Below are 16845 nucleotides of genomic sequence, written 5' to 3'. Positions count from 1 at the left end.
GTAAAGATCGATGTGTCTTTAAAAATGATCTCAATCATATTAGTAACAATGATAATAATAATGCTGATGATCTGCCATGCACAAGCTTTCTAAACGTTTCTCATGTTAACCCTGTCAATTTAACCGCCTTCAATCCTGACAAAAATGATCGATTGACGCAATTCTTCATCTTCATCCTCACTGAGAAGTCTCTTTACTGGGTTTCAGATTCCGAGCTGTCAGAAGGAAATGATTCCCCGCATTCACAACAGACTCAATCCAGTAAGTTAAAATATATATCTATAAAACTGAACTAAACTCACTTGTTATAAGGAAAAACAAAGCGAAAGAAAATTTCTTTACTTTTTTGTAATAAAAATGTGTGCCGAGGACAGAAACTAAAGGAGTAATAAAAAATATGGAGCATATAATCGTTGGAAACAAAGCCGTTTATTTGACCACTTGAATCGCTATACCATCGATCACATTGTGGTGAAAGAGAGACAAAAATAAAAATAGGAAAATAAATAAAAGTGTAGAGGAAGAAAACTACGTTCGTCTGTCCTTGACACGTAGTATACCTCGTTCATTTTCCGTAGCCACCACTTTTCTGCCGCTAAACTTATAAAGTTTCGTCTTCTTTAACTTTAACTCTCCCTTGCGTCATCTCCTACATCTTTTTCATCTTCATTTTATACTTGTTTTTTTTTACTTTTCCTCTTTCTTCAATAATTTTCTTTGAATTAAACCCGATGTTTTTATTCCGTTCGTACTCTATTTTTCACTGAACTTCGGTATTTTTTTTTCGGGAGACTAAAGTTATCGTCGACATTTCTCGTTACTGTAGAATTTATTTTTTTATTTATGTCCTTGCTGTACATTTATAGTACATGTATTACTAGATAAATATGTCCAAGTAATTGAACACGTTCCAATGATTAGTAGATGGAATTAAGATTGAAAAAAAAAAGAAACTCAATATCAATACAATTGCTTTTAGAATTTTCAATTAGTAGACGACAATTATTCTTGTTTGAAATGCTATGGTGTGTCATAGTAAAGCCGGTCCATGTTGTCCGTCTTACGGAAATTTAACACAGAAAAATTAATATGACCATAGTAAAATTTACAATGGTTACAGTAATTAGAGATGTAATCCTTGTCAATTTTACTGGTCATAGTAATTTTTCCATGTGTTTATTTAAATTTCCATCAGATGGTCAACATGGTCCGGCTCTACTATGACGCCATGGAATTAAATCGGAAAAGGAGTGAATATTTAAATATTTGCCTGAATATTTATGTACCGATACATCGATCATTAATTTTAGATACGGTCGATTTTTGAGCGCGTATTTATGAGGGTAATTAAGGCATTGCATAAAAATAAGCTCTTTTTATTATTATTTATAAAATATGCAAGCTGAATAAACAATTTATTTTATTTGATTAATTCATTTAAATAAAACACAGGTCCACAAAAAAAAGTGATTTGTGCTGAGTGTGAGACTATGATTTTCTGGAGTATTTTTTTTTTCTGAAAATGAACCTGAAGTTAAAATTAAGGGTCAAACTGCAATTATTGGAGAAAAACCCAAAAAACCGATAAAAATCACAATATAGATAGTGGTTTTTTCTGTATGACGATAATGTTCTTATAGATTTCATCGGTTTTCCTCCAATATTTGCAGTTCGACCCCCAATTCTGACTTCAGATTCGAGTTCAGCAGGAAAAAATACGCCAAAAAATCATAGTTTCACACCCAGCACACACCACTTTTTTTGTGGACCCGTATAATCAATAAAGTGTTTATTTACTGGGACTGATAATTTCCTAATTGCCATCAGTTAGTGAACACTAATTTACCCAAAATCCCGCTAGTGTCTCAACGTAATTGCACCAAATTGTTTAGCAATTTCTTGACCTCTGACCCTCAGTGATTGGTAATTATATAAAATAATAATTTATTCAGATTTGTACAGTAAATAAATCATATTTAACATCTCACTGATTATATTTATTTCAAAATTTAATTTTAAAATAATAAAATTTTATTGCTATGTACAGAAATATAGTCTGTTTAAGCACTGGGACAGTAGCCTTTAATTACAGGGCAAGTGTTATTATCGTTTTATCACTGGGACGTTATCATAGTTTAGAATTTAATTAATTTTTGAATAATGAAATTTATAAAAGCACTTGCGCTTCTTTGAAAATTAAATCGCTAATTGTGAATGTAACAAATATATTAGAAAAATGTTCAATTTTGATATTTTGAAAAATCATTGAAACAATTTTCAATCCCTATGAAATATGAAATGTTTTAATTTAATACAATTCTGATAATGTTAATTACAATTATCATACGCAATTGCAATTTAATTATAAAATATTGAAATAAATGTCCGCGTTAATGAGTCCTATTAGGTTCTTAATAAAATTCCATTCGTTTGATACGCAAAACTAATGAGCGTTTAATCAAAATGCTTTATCATCATTATTTTATTTCAGAATTTATTTTTTCTCGACTGTATTTTTTGTTGGAAAATCCATTACATATTAAATCAAGTGAACAAGTTAAGAATGAGATATTGAAATGTTCATTAGAGAGTCACAAATTATCTAGATGAACTTTTATTATCATTTTTTTACGCTGTCTTTCGGTTCCCCTCAGCGGTCGAACGAATTCCATTAAATCGTAATTATGGTCGGGTGGATTGCGGTTAATTATTGCTGGCAAATCCGGTATAATTCCAACCGAGAATGCGATACCATTACGATCGATATCGCCTAATATTCATTTAGTGTAAAATAATAATAATAATAATAATAATAATAATAATAATAATAATAATAAATATTATATTAATTATAATAACAATAATTATGGTGAAAAATTTTATGCAAATAATCAAATTTAATATTTGAATTTTTTCATTTAATTTAACATGGAAAGTAAATTTACTATATTAATTACTGTGCATGAAGGAGTGAAATAAATAAAATAAAATATAATTCTAATGTACGTCGCGTATTCTCTTAAAAATAGTAGAAGACTACGCGTATTAAAGATAATCCTATTGGAGTTAAATTAATCCAACGGGACAGTATATTTGCCGCGGCCCAAAGAGAATATTATTACGTTTTTCAGTTGTCTTTATCACTATGCATTATTACTTACATCTTTCGTTTTTACTACAATGTACTATACTAGTACCACTATTCCTCTGAACTTTTCTTTTTGTGTCTTTTTTTTCCTACTCATTCTTTCATTATCTGTGTCTCCTAGTTCACCACGAGTTATCGTACTTTATATCGTCGTATGGACTTAAGTTCTTGACATTTATTTTACAATGAAATAAACTTTTAAAAAATAACATAAAATTGAGAACATTTATAAATTTTATATGGAACTGATTATAAATATTCTATTGATAGAAAATAGTTGAAACGGTTTCTATAATGCAGAGGATTCATTTTCATGTGTGTATAGAAACTGGTTATGATATTTTTGCCCGCAAATCGAAAAAATTTTATTTTTACTCTGAACAAATTTTGTTATTGGTTCAATAATTTTATGTACAAATAAAGATACGAATGTGAAATTGAATTATTTTTGAAATCGGAAACAATAAGTAATTTATTTATTTTTTTTCAAATTAAAAAAAAAAATTATTCTTGAGCGATTTATCATGCATGTATTAATATTCGGTATAAAGTGCATTAAAAAATGTAAAGTAAACAAATATATGAAAGATCTAATGAACAAAATTTTCATAAAAATGGCAAAAATGGACCCCCTCGGAAACCAAAAAAATCTTAAAAAGCAAAATTTCTTTGGTTGTAAATAAATCACTAGTTTTATAGAAGGAATGAAGATCGTTTTACTGTATAGATAGAGAGAGTGAGTGGGGATAGCGAGACGAGGACGGTTAGAATGAGAGAGATGCGCTTTCCAAGTGTCCGCAAGGTGTCGCCGCCCAAGATATTTTGTCCCTTTCAAGTCACTTGTTATAGAAGTGTTAAATTCAATTCTAAATCACCAATTGGTATCGCTTCTCGGCTTCAATAGCTAAGATCAAATGTGTAGTATCTGTTCTTATCAGCTTAATATCTGATAGATTCTCATAGAGAATCCAGAATATTAATCTGATTTTTGAAACTTGGCGAAAATCTGGAGCTTGCTCTAGCTTTGCCGCAAGTTGCCCTGACATTGCAGAGCCGTCAGGTGCAGCTGGATAATTATATCAAATTTTAATTTTTACCGTAGGTTAATTCATACTAAACTATCAGTCATCGTCATTTATTAAAATCTTTCTTACGTTATGATTTTTCTCATCATCATCAGGTACGTATCAATGAAAATGCCTCATATTGAGAAAACATTAAGATCGGGTTGAAACAATTTACTTTACTGTTTATTTTTTTTGGTATCTCAAAAATTATTTTCTCTTGGTAATAGTAAACAAATCTATTACATTGATGTGATCTTGGCGGCTTGAAGTCAATATGTTCAAAGATAATTGCATGTTGCATATACTTGTATATATCAATTGACGCGTAATGTCCGAAAATTTTCCTTCTTGACTTAATTCTTTGAAATGAAACTATTTAACGACAAAAAATAAAATTGGAAAATTCAAACGGGCACAGCCCAATTTTAATGCACTCATTGCGTTATATAAATAAAAAAACAAATTTAACGTGAGTGCATCGGGCTACCTCGGATTTTTAACGTCAGAATACCAGCGTTCCTTTTGCGCTCGAGGCCTGCAAAAATGGCAGGAACATTGTCCCCGGCAACATTTATCTTTATTGACAACTTATTGAAAAAAAAAAAAAAATCCGTATATTTCTCAGGTGTTTTAAAATGCAATAAGCTGTTTATTTTCATATTTACCATTTAGGCTACGAGAGTACAGCTCCAGTTGCAACAATAATGGGCCCGAGAGAGCAGCGGGTGCCATCAGGTTCGACGATCACCCTGCGGTGTATAATAACGTCTCCATATCAGCCACGGCCCATCAGAGGCGCACAATGGCTGCGAGACAACAAACTCCTGACATTCCAGGTAATCCAACTCTCCGATGATAAACAATCTTGTATATACACGCTGATATACGATGGTAGTCAGCGTTGATGTAGCGAACACAGCTTCACAGACAACCTCTTTTTATATTTTATACTCTGTTTTTTCATTTTTTTACTCCAGTCTCATCATCCTCTACTTTACTTTAATCTATCTCTTGTTTTTTGTTTTATTTTTTTTCTGCTCAATAAATCAAGACGCCAACGATATTACTTTTTTTTTCATATTTTCAAACTCTCCCTTTATTTTTATCAACGTTTTTTATTTCGTAGCCGGGAAGAGGTGGTTTAGTCATTGAAACAGAGAGAGTTGCTGGTCGGACAAGCTCCGAAGTTACTCTTGCTTCAGTGACGATGGAAGACATGGGTAAATACACTTGTCGACCGACTGAGGGTAGAGCCGATACCATACTGTTAATTGTTGAACAAGGTAAATTTATTTTATTAAATTTATTTTATTTTTCTCTGTCTTTTTCTTCTCCCGTGAAATTCGATTCCTTTTGTTCAATAATTGAATCTATCATTTTTTATTATTTTTTTTTTATGAACGTAATTACTTCTAAGCAAATAAATAAACCGTTAGATTTTATTTGATCTTAAAAGTAAATTTTTCATGTCCGAAATAAAAAAAAAATATTTAGGTATTAAGAAGAATGATCGTAGATCACGTTCTAGCTATTTGTCTAGCTGATCTTCTCGAGTGGGATCGTCGGGTTACGTATATGTATGTATAAAGGGTTTAGAAGTGAAAGAACGAAGCTCAGAAATCGTCGGGGTATAGGCAGGGAACCAAAAAAAAAAAATTTATGTAATATTATTGAAGTTACTAAAAAAATATGTGAGTATTTAAAGAACTACTAAGTTTTCGAGGACTCAAATACGCTAAATCTTTTTTTTTAATGATATTCAAAGTGAACAGAAAAAATTTTTAGTTGCCGTTAAAAAAAAAATTTACACTTTTGCGGGCAAGATGGGTTACCCCCTAAAAAAGGTAGAAAAAAAAAATTTCTGGATTTTAGATGAATTTGATTAAACTAATTTTTCTTGTAAGTAATTTACATAAAGAAAAATTACGTTTTACGTAATCATTGGATGCAAAGAAAAAAAGAAAAATTCTTAATAGTTTTTATCATAAAACAAAAGTCACTCGATTTTTGAAAAAGTTTAACAAAAAAAATTCAACAAATGCTCAATTAGGGTAGAAGTACCATTTGTGGCCACTGCTCCATTTTTGGACATTCAATACTTTATTTCAATTAATAAAAAAGCATAAAATAAAATTTCCACTTTAAGAGTGAGATAAAAGTATCTTTGAACAAATTTTGAAAATTAGTTGCGTCTTTAACAAATTACTTTATCAAATTTTCCAAGTGTCCAAAACTGGCACTAAGATGGCCAAAAACGGTACCTCTACCCTATAATTACAAAAATTATTTTGGAAAATTGTTTTTTTTTATAAAATTTTGGGGTTCCCCCCCATCCCCATCTCCTATAGATAGAAAAATTTAAAGAAGGAGATGAAGTGTATAACTACGTAAGCATGCTTGTACGCTACATCCAGGATGGTCTCTATTATCATGAATTTTTCTTCGAAAGTTATTGCGCAGTTGCTCTGTGAAGCGACGTCCCATTTTTACATAATTCAACTCCCATCTACTCCTTATATATATTTATATATGTACAAAACCATCTCTGTTTATACCGCCATCGCTATCTCTGTCTCAGTATCTATCTGTCTTATGGAATCCGTATAAAATTTTTTCCACCACTACCACACACGCAGTACACGTAAATACAAGTACTCACTTTAGTAACAATAAATCAAAACTTTTGGTGACTATGCTCGTTTCACAGTTTCGCAGATTACAAATTTACGTTTGTTTTACAAATACATTACACTATTTTAATCTGCTTTTCAAATACTAAACTATAATAAATAAATAAGATTTATTTATAATGGAGGTCCCGACAAAATGAGTACGCAAAGAAAAAAGTACTTTTTATCCTGAGTATACTAAATTGTTTAGTTTTCGCTTAAAATTTTTACTTTTACTTGTCATTCGAAAAATATTTCCAACTAAAAAAAATATATTAAAGTGTTTTGATGCTTGAACGTCAGTTTATTTATTCTTTTTATTTTCACATGTTCCACATCTCTCAGTAAATTAAAATCAAATAAATTATAAATCTTAGAAGATTCATTTCAAACTTTCAGAGTTATCTGTTCTTACAGTTTGAAGAAAAAGTTTACAAAATCAACTGTTTTCGAGAAATGATAAAATAAAAAATAATTATTTTAGAAACTATGGGCAATAAATCCTGACCAATATCATGAAATGATCCTTAGCTTCCTTGGTAACATAACAAATCAACTCTTCATTGCTAGATTTAAACTAAAACCTTTCCTTCAAAATAAAATTTATAGTAATCCAGGCGTGGGTTTTAAAAGCATTAATGTATATTGCAAACAAAAATTTACTGTCCCCGTTTAAATACCGCACACTAAAAGTTTTTTAATACTTTTCACTATTGTCTGAACTTTTTTTAGAAAAATAATTTGAATTTGCGGAGATAAATCCCACATTCTAAGACTCCCATCAAATTAATTTTCTAATCACTTAGATCTATGCGGGCTTACCTCGACCAGCACAAAAAAAAATCTAAAAATAAACTCACCCTGGGTCATCCCAAAAACTTCCTGCTGTTTAAAATCGTCATTATTTTAAAATCTTTGAGTTGTTCGAGGTCAAAAAACGGTTATTTTGTTATTTAGCCAAAAAAAAATTAATTTTGTTCATACAATATCTTTGGAACGAATTAACTGATTTGAATGCGATTGGCGGGAATCAAAAGGGCTCATCAAGACTTAAAACTGCATACATTTTGAAGCAAATCGGTCGAGTAGTTTACGAGTTGTACGAAAAATCAAAATAAGAAATTTTTATTTTCGGGTTTTTTCGTATAACTCGTACACTACTTGCCCGATTCCGCTCAAAATCTAATCAGCTCTAAGTCTTGATGGTCCCTTTCAATTGCCGCCAAGTGCGTTCATCCGGAAATAGTCAGAATAGATTCCTAAGACTTCAAAACGTTGCTCTCTAAACGTGAATAAGTAAAATAAGGGAATATTCACTGATTTCGAGTACCAATCGAACCACTTTTGGAAATTAGTGGTTCGATTTTCACTTTGAATTACTGAATATTCGCTTATTTTCACCAATTGATGGTTAGAGAGGTCTAATGAAAACTCGATTTTTGAAAATCAGACCGAAATCAATAACTTCCTTTTTTTTGAAAATTTTCAATTTTCATAGCGAAAAGTAAAAAAAAACAAGTTATCAAACTGTCAAAATTCCGAATTTCGAGACCGAAAAAATTTTCAAACCACGATATATGAAAATCTACATGAGCGTAAGTAGATTCGAGCTCTACATTCCCAAAGGAAAAAAAATTTACGTCTTGACTGCGAAATTAAAAAAAAAAAATTACAAAAATATAAATGTAATAAAAATACTTTATGGTCACACTACAAGCTCTAAAAGTTTTTATTTCATTTTAACCCAAAACTTTTTTATAAATTGAATAAAAACTCTTATCCCATCGAACTCAACATTATTCCAATTTGAATAATCGAATATAAAACAAAATTTAACAATTTTATCGAAAAATTTTAGGCTTCTCCATCTCACTCCGACACATCCATCTTTTTATTTATTTTTTTTTATTTACCTCCGGATTTGCTCTGCCGTTGAAGCTAATTCTTATGCAATCGTAAATAACGTCATGCATATATCAAAAGTTATACAGCGTACATATCTACTTTCTCTCATTTTTTTATTTTTACCTCCCTGTCTTCTTATATCTCCAGACATTTTTTTATATTTAAGTCCTCAGCTTCTCTCCTGTCATCTTAACATTATTTTTTATAGATCCCTTTTCTTAATGTGAGATCTAAAGATAATTTGATAATTAAATTTAATTAATGTGCCTCATGATAATAAGAAAACAACAAAAGTTTATTCGCTTTTTTGAATAACATTTTTAAAAAATTAACTTTCGAGATAAGAAGTTAATAATAATTACGAAGATAAAATTTATTGTTAAATAAAATATTAAAATATTATTTAAAAGACTTTTATCGATGTTATCTCCATTACAATATAATTTCACGGGCATACTCAAAAGCCCACTTTCATCCTCCATATATTCTTTACCCCAATTTTTTCATTCCCTTTAACCTTTACCCTAAATTCCATTCTCTGTTATACTCCTCCATTTATTATGTTATGCCTTTCTCACTTTATAACATATCCTTTCTTACTCTAGCAATTTGTTTTGGGCATGAGGCCATTATATACTAGAGGAGTATAGTAGTCTACAGTAGTACCGAGTAGCGAAAACGCGTTGGCAACAACGACCGAAAAGTTTTCTTCACTGCAGAGACATGATATTTATTCCACAGACTAGACACATTCTTGATTGTCGCATATATATTCCAGTTAAAAGAGTTTTAAATTGTTGATAATAAAATGATCTTGCATGCAATAAATATTAAATAATAACAACAATCGACAAAATAAATGCTATCGTACTATTGAGTCAGAAACGACTTTTTTTTATTGCGACTGGAGTACGAATAAATTATAATTTTATTTAATAATAATAATTATTATTATTATTATTATTATTATTATTATTTTTTTTTTTTTAATTCAACAATCGATACTGTTGGAATATTAAAGTATCAATTGCAACATCCGACAACATTCTAATTTATCGACACTCGTAGGCACATGTACACACACACACACACACACACTTGTTTCCATGATATATAAGTCAGTTGTGTAATTATCAAAACCGATGTTGTATAAACAATAAAAAGTATAATTATTTAAATAATACATATATATTCAAGTGCAATATGATTTACTGATCGTCATTGAGAATTTAACAGACACACTGTAAAAAATTGCAGAGTTAATGCGGAATGGATGACTGTTTATTTATTTAATCCCCTTGGAGTGAAATTTACTCAGAAAGGAGTTGATTTTTATGTTAAAACTCCGAACCGGAGTGAATGCGGATTTAAATAAAATCTATATGACTCCGAAATCACTTCGCTGAAAAGACAAACTCTTTAATATTTACTCCGAATACTGTAAAGAAAACGGGGTAAGTCCAGGCGGTGTAGGTGTTAAAATTTTCGGTGTTAAATTTCGACACCGAAAGCGGTGTTAAAATAATACCGCCGAAGGTATAAATATTTTTTACCGGTGTTAAAAAAATTTCCCGGTGTTAAAATATTTAACTTTGTGAATATTTTTACTGACTCGATCACTACAGTTAATTAGTGGTTTTATTAATTAATGGCGGGCGTAAAATTGTGTAATTTTTAAATAAATTACATATAGCATAAATAATTATTTAAATAAGTACATAGCAAAATTGAAATTTCCTCCAGATAATATTCATTAAATTTTTATATTTTTTTATATATGCAATACATTTTTTGTTTTTCTAATTTATACCGCCAAATTACACCGCCTAAACCAGTGTTATTTTATTTTCCCTGTTTAAAAATATTAATTGAAATGAATTGAAAATGATGAAATTTGGATTCTTTTTAATAATTTCAATTCTTTTGTTTGTATATATAGATATACAGTTTGCATGGAGTGACCGCTTCTCAATTCTTTTCAATCAATATTTTTAACCAGGGTTAACACCGCGCTGTGTTAAATTGAGTCGTTTTTTAAAGTGTATGTAAAGTGATTTTTTAAAAAAACTCCGAAACTACGAGTGACGGAGTGAATTCGAATTTAAATAAAATCCGTAATCACTTCGAATTCACTCCCGACTTTTTACTGTAGATAGAAAAATATTTTTTTTGAGGCAGCAATAAAAATGAAAAGTTGATTTAACAATTTTTCTTTATTTTTTATTGAAATATATATAGGGATGTATGTGTATTTACAAAAGTAAAAAGGTTTGCAATTCTTCGTTTCAACTCCCTATTTATTTTCCTCAATTTCGTCCATTGTCCCGCAGGGCTTGCAGATACTTTCGATCAGCAACCAACAAATTCTATCGTACCTAGCACATACAATTGTAAGGTATACACAATGCTCAACTGAGCAACTTTAACCTCCTTTCAAACTATACTTATTCTTATCCTTATTCTTATATATATATCTATACAATATACAAACATACCATCAACCTTTTTAACTTTATCTTCAGCAGTTTAGCTGTACCTCTATCCCACTTGACTCGCTCTTTTTTTCTCCTTATTATTATTATTTTTTTTTTGTTCCTTCGTTAGCCGTTTCTTTTATCATTTTATTGGGTTAAGTAAATACATACATATATAGTAGCTTCTTCAAAATTTTGAATTACGGATGTACAAATAGGTCAGATCTATGAATAATTTTATAGTTGGAACATTAAGACAATAGTAAATATCAGACGTAAGGTCAAGTAATTAGATATATTGTATTTAGTAAAATTTTATTAGAGGAAATATTACTTCACATACTTATTCCATATATATAATGATCAATTTTTAATCAAAGAAGGTGACATTATTTTTTAAATTGGATTTGTAGCCAAAGGGACTTGAATTTCACTCCGAAGGGGAGTTTAATAAAAATATTAATTATAAAAAAAATTACTAATAGATAGTGAGCTTGGGTTTTTGATATGTTGACATTTATATTGAGTACGGAAATAATTACGAGCTCCCTGTCCATATATTCACGCGAAATGATTTTTAAAAAAGTTTGGAAAATCCAAAAGTGCACGACTCATAATGCTTATTTGATCGTAAACATTAAAATATTCCGAAAGGGTAATGTCGCAGGCAAAATAAAAAAAATTAAAATAAATAAATTTTGAAGGACAAATGTTATTTATTTATATAAAAATGATAAAAAAAATAATTTTATTTAAAATAAAAAAAAAAAAATAATAAATTTCAAACGTAAAAAATTCCGAAATTTTTCGCCGTACGATCTGTGAAAAATTCTACTTTTTTTTTTCTATTTTTATTTTTCACTTGTTTATTTATTATTTTTATTTATTTATTTATTCGTCTAATCTCAATTTTTTATATTTTTATTTTCGAAATACCCGCGCCAAATGAATCGGTTAAAAGTATGGCGTAGGCACACTGGGTGATGGTATTAGAAAAAAATACCACGCATGCGCACTTGTTAAGACAAATGTCCACACATATTTTTTAGGCTAAAATTAAAGAAAATGCGATTTAATTTTTTATTAACTACAATTGCATAACACAAAGTTAGATAGCCATTTTCGAAAGCAAATCCTTCTAGGGCAAAACGAGTCATTTAAAAAAAAAATGGAGTTAAATTATGGATTCTTTTTCGAGATATTGTGTTTTCAAGCTACAAAATTTTTTTACTGCTTGACGGGAAAATATTTTAGTTTATTTTAATGATTTTCTCGTTTCTATTGCACTGAATTTGTTTTTGAAAATCGCAGAAATAATCTTTATTACATTGTCTGTAAATTGGTGCATCATGTGAGATGTTTCTGTTCACTAATAAGACGATAATAACAGAAATAGTTGTAGAAAGGAGGCGAATAAAAATTTTCGATCGTAAAGCACTCCCTAATGCTTCGCATTATGAGTCGTGCAAAATTATAAGCGGCTGATAATAAAACTTGAGCAAATATAATTCCACTGGGTCACAAACTGTCATATGACTGACATCAACCATACCACGAGATAACATTTCATATTGTACCGAAATATAAAATATTCCCATACAAACTATGTCACTACAGCTATTCAATAATTTAATAATTTTCATTATGTATTATAGAAGAAAAGGGGGCAAAGTAGGCTCCTTAAAATTTTCAAAACTTCAAAAAATATGGGGACAAAATGGGCCCCTTAAAATTTTCTATACGCCAATAAATTCGGACGGATAATAAGCTTATCAAAATTTCTTATATAATGAGGGTAAAATAGACCACCAAAACTGTTCATTAAATATAATTTATCAAGAAAGTTAAAGATAATGAAATAAGGTTTTAAAGTTATATCACAGCAGACTATTAAAATGACTTTTATATTATTAAAATACAATTGTTTTATAGTTATTTGCAAATATCACACGTGTAAAAGGTAGATAGATAGATAGATAGATATTTTTATTTATGCCAAGGTGATAATGGCCGAATGGCAAATACAAAATTACATTTTTTCTTAATAATATACAGTACAAAAATTAATGATATACATTATTGATATAAACTGTTTATTTTAATATTAATCGATTCAATTTCAATTCATTATTTTAATAATTTAGGTTTTGATTTAACTGAGATAATAATTTGAAATAACGTCTTAGTTTGTTTACAAAATTTTTAACTAACAAATGCCCTACCTCGTAGTTTACGGTAAATGTAAAAGATAAAAAATATCAAATCCGAAATTTTTGGAGGGCCGACTTTGCCCCTAATTTTCGATTTTTCAAATTTAATGGACGCAGCATAATGAAGTGAGAATAAGTATCAAGGGTCTAAAAATAAGTAAACGCGTAAAAAAATGAATGATATTATAATTATTTTCCTTAAAAGGCCGACTCTGCCTCCCTCTCCCCTATATATGAAATTATAATTTAGTGAGTTATTAAAACATTTTATAAATTAAAAAAATAATATTTTAAGTTTAATTATTAACATCTGAATGAATTATTAATTAAAATAAATATGCTCCTAATTAACAGCTGTTTCTATTAAATATCAATTTATTCAAGTATTAAAACTCTAGACCGGAGTGAATACGGATTTAAATAAAATCCGCGTCACTCCGAAATCACTCCCCCATAAAAAATTCCTATTCACTCCTTACGCGATTTTTTTTTAAACTCCGGAACTCCGAGTAACGGAGCGAATTCGTATTGAAATAAAATCCGTATTCACTCCCGATTTTTAACAGTAGCTTAAATTTTCCACAAATTAATAATGCCAGTGGTTTCTGTTCCAGGTGAACGTACTGAAGCAATGCAACGCGATGCAAGCTATACACCAACATCATCATCATCATCACTGTCATTATTCATGAGTAAAATTAATTGTCACATAGTTTTATCAATAATCATCTCTATCCTCAGATGATTTATTCTACGACAATAAATCACGCTGACAAAAAATAGACAAAAATTTTTTTTTTAAGTATTATACAGTATTTATTTACATAGCAATAATTATATGTATTTTTTTATAATATTAAATAATTACCTCAAGACAGTAGTCTCAGTTTATTTGTATATGTGTTGTGTAATTTAAAAAATAATAAACGAGAATTTACAAAAAAAAAAAAAAATCAAATGAAAATAATGTTGTGACATTAATTTTTTTTACTACCTTTTATTAGGTCATTTATGTAGTGAATAATTGTGATTTAGAGAAAAAAAAAAGAAAAAATAATAAAAATAAATTATGATTTTAGTTGAGGGATTTATTTTACAAACTGAAGTGGGTTATTAATCATGAGTCATGACTATGAGAGTGAAGGTGATGAAGAACTTGAATGGTGAATAAGGAAACTGAAGTAGGAAATAAAAAGTTTTAATTTAATGTAACCTTTATCTCAATTTAAAATTACTTAAATATTTTTCATTTAACTTTTACTCATCAAAGAAAATTTTATGGGTTTAATAGTAATGATAATTAGACAGGAGTTGTAAAGACCATCAAAGGATTAAATTATTATTTACTCATAAAATATTACTTATAGAGGGAAAGTAACAAATATTTTTTTATAATTTAAAATGTTATTATATTTTGTTTGACTTATAACGCAAAAAATAAGTTACTTAATTATAAAACTTGTTGATTAATATTTTCAGTGGGATCAATAATAATCTTATTGAATTATAGAGTGAAAAAATTGTTGATTGATTGGGTAAAAATTTACTCAACGCTTTAACTCTATATGAAAATAATTGGAGAAGATTGATTAAAAATATAATTCGATAACTTCCAGCTTGATAGATTGTATATTCTTCCGCCTTGTATTTAATTTTAAAAATTAAATTTGAATTGTTTTAAGTCGTGTTATTGGCTTACATTCATCGCCTTTAATATGTATTTTTTCGACAAGACTTTTGAATCAATTTAGATGTTCAAATTTTATTCTTTACTACAACCCATCTTTACTTATATATATTGTAAAGAAAAAATACTTGAAATATAACTTCTAATGCTTTAATTCCGCTGAAATTTTCAAAATATTTTTGAATCTATATAAAAAGAGTAGGAAAAAATCAATATCGAAATCCATTCACTAGATCACCCCCATAACCGCCCTTAACCCAGCCTTACTTAGACATACCGTCAAAAAAACACTTGAAATATGACTTCTTATGCTTCGACTTCGCTAAAATTTTCACAAATTCTTTAGATTGATATAAAACGAGTAGAGAAAAATCACTATTCATATTCATTTGCCGGATCACCCCCATAACAACCCTTAACCCAGCCTTACTTATGCATATCGTCAAAAAAACACTTGAAATATGACTTCTTATGCTTCGACTTCGCTGAAATTTTCACAAATTCTTTAGATTGATATAAAAGGAGTAGAAAAAAATCACTATCCATATTCATTTGCCGGATCACCCCCATAACAAACCTTAACCCAGTCTTACTTATGCATATCGTCAAGAAAACACTTAAAATATGACTTCTTATGCTTCGACTTCGCTGAAATTTTCACAAAATCTTTGAATCTATATAAAAAGCCTAGGAAAAAATCACCATCAAATCCCATTCACTAAATCGACCTCATAACTATCCTTAATTTATCCTTACCTATGCATGTCGTCAAAAAAACACTTGAAATATGACTTCTTATGCTTCGACTTCGCTGAAATTTTCAGAAATTGTTTAGATTGATATAAAAGGAGTAGAGAAAAATAACTATCCATATTCATTTGCCGGATCACCCCCATAACAACCCTTAACCCAGTCTTACTTATGCATATCGTCAAGAAAACACTTAAAATATGACTTCTTATGCTTCGACTTCGCTGAAATTTTCACAAAATCTTTGAATCTATATAAAAAGCCTAGGAAAAAATCACCATCAAATCCCATTCACTAAATCGACCTCATAACTATCCTTAATTTATCCTTACCTATGCATGTCGTCAAAAAAACACTTGAAATATGACTTCTTATGCTTCGACTTCGCTGAAATTTTCAGAAATTGTTTAGATTGATATAAAAGGAGTAGAGAAAAATAACTATCCATATTCATTTGTCGGATCACCCCCATAACAACCCTTAACCCAGCCTTACTTATGCATACCGTCAAAAAAACACTTGAAATATGACTTCTTATGCTTCGACTTCGCTGAAATTTTCACAAAATCTTTGAATCTACGTAAAAAGCCTAGAAAAAAATCACCATCAAATCCCATTCACTGAATCGACCTCATAACTACCCTTAATTTATCCTTACCTATGCATGTCGTCAAAAAAACACTTGAAATATGACTTCTAATGCTTTAACCCCGCTGAAATTTTCACAATGTCATTGGATCTATTTAAAAAGGGTAGTAAAAAATCATTATCGAGATCAATTGGCTGGATAACCCCCATAACAACCCTTAACGCATCTTTGCCTATACATAACGTGCAAAAAATACTTGAAATATGATTTCTAATGTTTTGATCCCCCTGAAATTTCCACAGAATCTTTGAATCTATAAAAAAAGGCACTAAAAAATCACTATGAA

At 29.3% G+C, this 16845-nt stretch overlaps 1 protein-coding gene and 1 non-coding gene across 10 annotated transcripts in view; both read left to right on the top strand.

Annotated features, from left to right (window-relative positions):
• The window catches only part of LOC130672087 (zwei Ig domain protein zig-8-like), a 109531-nt gene that overhangs the window by 63460 nt on the left and 29226 nt on the right, over positions 1-16845 (top strand). For 8 of the 9 annotated variants that reach the window (XM_057476356.1, XM_057476357.1, XM_057476358.1 and 5 more), the window contains 4 exons: positions 208-261; positions 4888-5051; positions 5342-5498; positions 14088-14398. In XM_057476356.1, coding sequence (XP_057332339.1) covers positions 208-261; positions 4888-5051; positions 5342-5498; positions 14088-14218 — 506 coding nt within the window. In that variant the 3' untranslated portion in view covers positions 14219-14398. Of the gene's footprint in view, positions 1-207; positions 262-4887; positions 5052-5341; positions 5499-14087; positions 14399-16845 lie in introns of those variants that run through there. The other variant, XM_057476355.1, reaches the window with a different exon arrangement.
• On the top strand, positions 4032-4224 carry LOC130672548 (U2 spliceosomal RNA). The gene has a single exon (XR_008990729.1). It is a non-coding gene; the product is annotated as a U2 spliceosomal RNA (small nuclear RNA).

This window comes from Microplitis mediator, chromosome 7 (genome assembly GCF_029852145.1).
Source record: "Microplitis mediator isolate UGA2020A chromosome 7, iyMicMedi2.1, whole genome shotgun sequence".
Classification (NCBI taxonomy): domain Eukaryota; kingdom Metazoa; phylum Arthropoda; class Insecta; order Hymenoptera; family Braconidae; genus Microplitis; species Microplitis mediator.
This window is presented reverse-complemented; position numbering and strand designations above follow the sequence as displayed.